Here is a 5,860-nt window from a genome sequence, read left to right as displayed (position 1 = left end):
ATGAGATTCCACAAGGCTTCTGGCTTAAACACGTCATCTGTGTCGTATTTATTGTGCGTGGCTTATGTTTGCTAATAAAATCATATGTATTGCCCGACTTCAGACTTGTAACTTCCATTTCCACTGTGGGCTCTTGCAGATACTTATGGTGCAGTCTTAATCCCGAAGGGCCAGCTTCCTAACACTTTAACGCCAGAGCCTAGTGGGCGGGATCGCGCACTCTTCCTGGGCCGGCGTTCTGTACATTTGCATCAGTACCACTTTGAGATGGGATGGATAACAGCATCTACTATGGGCTTAATTGCCTTTACTTAGGGTGTTGATCTCATGGCGGCTCTTCTCACTGATGCCTTAGAAGCCATTGAGCGGTTCTGTGAGTCTATTTAAAATATACAGATATATTTTAAAGTGACAATGTGCATTCTGAAGGGGTGTGATCCACTCTCTTTATGCACTGTGCTGCGGATCGTTCAAAATGGGGGCTTCTTCTCTTCTCTTCTGCGCAGGCTGGCAATTATGTCACATTGTCCTGCGGGGATTTGTGCAGCGCTAGAGTCCTCAACTGCATGGAACCCGTACCAAGGTGCAAGCATTTGCCACACAAGGCTACAAACCATGTGTGATACCTAGCCCGTGCCACAGCAATGAGGCTGTTGTCAGGAGCACTCCACACTGAGAATGGCCTGCTCTGAGATTGCCTGAGACATTGGGTCATTTTTCTGGAGAAAGACTGGTTGAGGTACTTTCCTTTCTGATGTCCTTCACCGTTAGGTGGTTTGAGGTCTTCCCAGTGATCACAGAGATACTAGTTTCTTCTTCTAAGAGTTTTGTTGCTGGCCCAGTGGAAAAGTGGGACTGGAAAATCCTCCCGTCAGTCAGAATGAGATAGCTATCGACTGTGGCATTTTGTGGTTGCACTTGCTTGCAGAAGAAACCATACAGAAGTATCATAAACTCTTTTTTCAAACTTTTGTGCATATACCCATATATGTAAGGATGGATGCAACACTGCAAAAAGAACAAAATTAAAACTAAGGATGTCACCCATTGTGGGACATGGAGGTCAGCACTTGAAGAGGCCATACTCAGGGCACTGTATGGACCCATGCTAATAATATAGGAAGATAGGATGACAAAAATAATCTTTGCTGCTTTACAGTGGTAAAGGGGACGTGAGTGACTGTTTTTATCGGTTGCCGGACCTCTTGTCCTATCTGGCCTGGCTGACCCATTGGCTTGTATGGGATGGACCAAAGCATTTTGCCTCCTGGCGGCTCTAAACACCATCCCATAGCACCCTAACATGATGCTGACTGGTAGAATGAACGAAAGCAGAGCACTTATCATGGTGTAGGAGTAGCTGGTGGCCCACAGAACAGTGCAGATGTGATTGTTCCGGTCAAAATCAATCTTTCCCCAGCCGTAAAGAGGAGGGGTGCTTTGAACAATGCTGAAGAACCACGTCCACAGGATGAGCATGCTCCCTCGCCTTGGGGTCATCTTGCTGGGATAAGATAAGGGGTGTATGATGGCCAGATATTTATCCACAGACACCACAGTAATGGTATTGACCCCAGCGAAGGCGAAGACGTGCATGAGCACCACCACAGCCTCGCAAAGTCGATGGTGAAGAGGCCAGATCCCAGGCATGGAAGTTACAATGATGCAGGGCATCACCAGCATGGTCTGCAAGAGGTCCGCCACCAGAAGATTGAAGATGAAACGGTTGGCAACCTGCAGCAACTGTGGCTTCCGCTGGAAAACGACCAGAAGCACAATGTTCCCGAAGAGGGAGAGGCAGAGGAGTGCTGCCAGGAGGGCGATCCTCAGGATTGAGTCTGGAAGGGAGGCTGCTGGCTGGGCAGGGAGGTGACCATGGCTGCCATTGCCCGAGAACCTGCGGTCAAGGAGCCTGCTGAGCATGGTCAGTCGCAAGTCCTACGCCCCCTCAGGTGTATCTTGCTGGACCTGTTGCGTCCCTGCAGCCTCACCACATGCATTGTCCCCACGCCGCCCAGGTGCTAGGCACCAGTATCTCTTACTTGGACATCACCCTCACATATCCACCTGTGGCAGCTGTGGGCTGAGTGCCCAACACCATTTTACGTCCAAGGCCACTGGAGCAGAACCATCCTCACACATCCATGGTCATGGCCGAGGGGGGTGCGGAACAAACCTCCCACGCAGGGCTCTGGGCTTCTCTGATGCTCCTCAGACTGGCAGAACATGCGGCTGGTAAGAAAGGCAACCTTCCAAGGGGAGGGACAGTAGAGCCATGCCGTCCCTGGAGCTCCGAGGAGAGGCTGGGGGAGACTGCTCATCCTTCCATCAGCTGCCAAGGGCGACTGGAGATCACCTGTGCCGGCTGCAATTCCTGGCAGAGGCCTGCCCAGTGGGGGAAAAACACACAATCAATAGACTACCCCGAACAAGAGCAGTGAACCTACATTGCATTACACATCTAGCGAGAAGAGGCGAAGGTGGAGCACGACAAACACAAGCATGACAGCAAGAGTAACATGCAGCCGGATTAAAAATACATTTCACTTCACGAAGGAAGCGTCACCGATTGTCAACAGACGTCGAAAACACATATTCCCGGCGATGTTTATATTTACCTGTTGGTGTTCAGTGTTTTACATCTGGTTTCCTCAGGACGAAGATAAAATGATGGATGCGCGCCCCAGCCCCTCCCGTATTCTCTATTTCTGTGATTTGAGCTCCAGGAGAGGAGTCAGCCCCTCCCCCTTTGCTCGCCGCCCCCCTCCTCTCCGGGCTGCTTTTCTCTGAATCTCAAGGTCCGCCTGCACAAAGCAGGCACAGGCAGCCGCGTCCGCGCGGGCGCGCAGCCTGCCCACCAAAGCCATTATTTCACGAGCAGCAGATTTCCTCCCCTATAAAGAATGAACATCGTTGCTTACCTCGCAGGGGTTTCAGCAACGTTGAAATCCCCCTAGGACCGTCCATTTGCCGCGAACGGTTTAGTCGAAGTCGTCACATTCAACAGAATCCTTCAGGGGAAGCAGAGAGCCGCCTCAGACTCGGAGATCCACATTGAGGTATGGCTGTGTTTCTGCGCCAGGTGGTACTGGCGAGTGCGACATATCCATAGGAACACCCACCGAGGACACGCTCTATGTGCATAACGCGCCAAGGCAGATGCAACATCTGAGCGTGTGGGGGAGAAACAAACCAGCAGGATGGTGCTCACATAGAAACCCTGGGTCACTTCGAAAACGGGACGGATTTGGACAAATATAGCACACTAGGGAGAAAAAGGCAAGTACGAATATAACAAGAAAACTGACTCATGAGATAAAAAAAAGAATGAACCGTTATATAATAAGAATTATAATTAATGAAACGTGGAAAGCCTCTTCCGTGAAGTAGACATCATAGGAAGAATTCCTTAGAAAGGTTCGGTGAATTCCTTAGGTTTCATGGAACACATTACCTTTTTCTAATTTTACTGACTCTTAATTATGTTTTTTTTTTAGTTTAGAAAGCTTTATTTAAAAGAAATATGCAACGTAAAACATCATTGCAGAAGTAAATGATAATAAAGAACAATAGGGCATCAGATAAATAGAAACATGTAACAGCATTCTGCAAAAAAGGGAAAAAAATAACTATACCAATAAACAGAGCTTTTGTGTGCATTTTGTCAAAGGGGGAGAGGAGGAAAAAAGGAAAAGGGAGAAGAGGGGAAAAAAGGGCAACTTAGAAAACATAATCAATGCTTTTAGTTACCAAAATTACAATGAGATGGAAAGGAAACTTTTAAAATAGTCAGGGAGCATGTCTGGAAAGGTAGTCAGTTAAAGGTAACCATAACAAGTCTCTTTTGATTAATAAAGGTACAGTTGTTGCATAAGCACGATGAAGTCTGTGGTGATGACAGAGCATTATGTTTTGATGCGTATTTTGAACACTTTCCACACCACATACTGGACGCTGTGTGTATTTATTTTTTGCTGAACACCAGCACCAGCTGCTCCCTTTGTTTTAGACGTCTGGAATCTGGTCTTCAGGTTAGAGCTCACGTAGCCCAGTCATGAATAGTGTTACCACAGGATGACATCTGGCACAAAGGGAACAATACTCACATGATTGAGTTCTTACTACATCTTCCATGTAAGTATGGTGTTTAAAGATCTGGACACATTTATAAAGACAGCTCATGTGCTAACATCTGTCAGGCACATAGGAACCCTCACCCCATCCCAGAAGAGCCAGCTAAATAAGCCAAACTCCAACTGAACATCCTATGCACTCTCTCTGTGTCCCTATCACCTGGTGCATAAGGATGGTGTTGTCGCGATCCCTTCGTGTTTATTAGGGTGGCCACCTTCATCCACAATCAATAGGGTGGCAGGCCAGTTCAACATAGCTTATGGACACTCAGTCAATCCTTGTGACAAGTATAGCCCTTGTCATTGGAAACAAAGGATCCAGGCAATACGTCAAGCTCACTGAATTGCAAGGAACTCTTTTTTATGCCCGGTATTAGCGAAACCCTTTTTAATTTTAGAATAACTATGTGTATAATATACTTGTTTATAGAAACTGTTAACCAGCCTTCTTGATCTATGTCTGTTGTTGTGTCATTTATATTTTTCTTCCGCCCACTCCAGCATAGAGAATGGGGCAAAGGTTTAGCTCGCTGCAGTCATGCTCTAACTTCACTGAGCAATGACATTCTGCTCTTGCATAATGTGCCCTTTCATAGAAAAAAATAGCCTCCATTGGTGCCATGTGCTACTAGCCCAAGGTGTGTTTTTTGATGAAACAACAAGTCTGTTTGATGAAGCAAAAATGATTTTTTAAAAACGTTTTGAACCCCCCCGCGACCGAAAAATAGATTGGCAAAACCAAAACATTGGCAGTCAACGCTGCACCCATTTGCTTTGCTAATGCTTGTTCAGTTTTTAATTTTCAGCATTTAGGCCCGCATGCATCAAGCATTTTTGGAGTCGCAAACGGTGCGATTCCTTAAAATCGGCTGTTTGCGATTCCAAAAATGCTTTTTGAGATGCATCATGCTTTTTTAGAAATCGCAACTTTTTTGCGATTTCTAAAAATGCGATTACTTTCAAGAAATCCCAAATTTGCGATTTCTTAAAAGCAATGCATGATTAGTTTTAAAATTGCGAATTCGCAATTAGGGTGTCAAATTTACTGAGTGGTTGAACCACTCGGTAAATTTGCAAAAAGTGTTACAAACGCAGCAAATGCATTTTTTAAACATTCATGTTACGGACACACATGTCCTTAGGACATGTGTGTGTGCAACATGATACGAAAACAACATTTCATGGGTGCAGGGGGGGGGTTCATTTGAACCCCCCTCACCACCCTTGAAATGCAATCAGGATTTGCGATTTTCAAAGTGGTAATTCGCAATTCCCATTGATCCCTATGGGCCTTTTGGCCCATAGGATCAATGTGAATTGCGAATTCGCACTTTGAAAATCGCATAATATTTGCGATTTGGTAGAAATTGCGATTTCTACCGAATCGCAAATAATTTGCAAAAATATTCATGCATCCCTTTTTGCGAATTCTAAAATGCGAATCGCTATTTTTCACACTTTAGAACTCGCAAAATCCCGGGATGATGCATGCGGGCCTTAGTGTGGGCGAACAGTTGAGGTTTACTCTTTGAAAGTGGTATTGAATACACTTTATTGAAGCTAGTAAATGCATCTCTCACAATAGGGCTTGTGGGAGGGGGGGGGGGGGGGGGGGAGTCCGACCAGCGGGAGGCCTGCCCCTACTGGGGGTTTTTGGGCCGGGGAGCAGCCAGATCCTAGTGGGCTACTTGGGCTCCATTGGACAGTTTTTGGGCTTCCATGGCTAG

At 46.3% G+C, this 5,860-nt stretch overlaps 1 protein-coding gene across 1 annotated transcript; it reads right to left on the bottom strand.

The window, feature by feature from the left end:
* Positions 1-202: 202 nt before the first annotated feature.
* Positions 203-3,053, bottom strand: GPR101 (G protein-coupled receptor 101). Its single transcript, XM_086966764.1, has 2 exons — positions 2,922-3,053; positions 203-2,385 (listed from the first exon to the last, which is right to left on the bottom strand). Exon 2 carries the CDS (start codon positions 1,921-1,923, stop codon positions 712-714), a length of 1,212 nt encoding a protein of 403 aa, XP_086822890.1. The 5' UTR covers positions 1,924-2,385; positions 2,922-3,053; the 3' UTR covers positions 203-711.
* Positions 3,054-5,860: the final 2,807 nt, after the last annotated feature.

This window comes from Lissotriton vulgaris, chromosome 4_1 (assembly GCF_964263255.1).
Source record: "Lissotriton vulgaris chromosome 4_1, aLisVul1.2, whole genome shotgun sequence".
Taxonomy (NCBI): Eukaryota; Metazoa; Chordata; class Amphibia; order Caudata; family Salamandridae; genus Lissotriton; species Lissotriton vulgaris.
The sequence above is the reverse complement of the archived record's forward strand: the minus strand, read 5'-3'. Positions and strand labels throughout refer to the sequence as shown.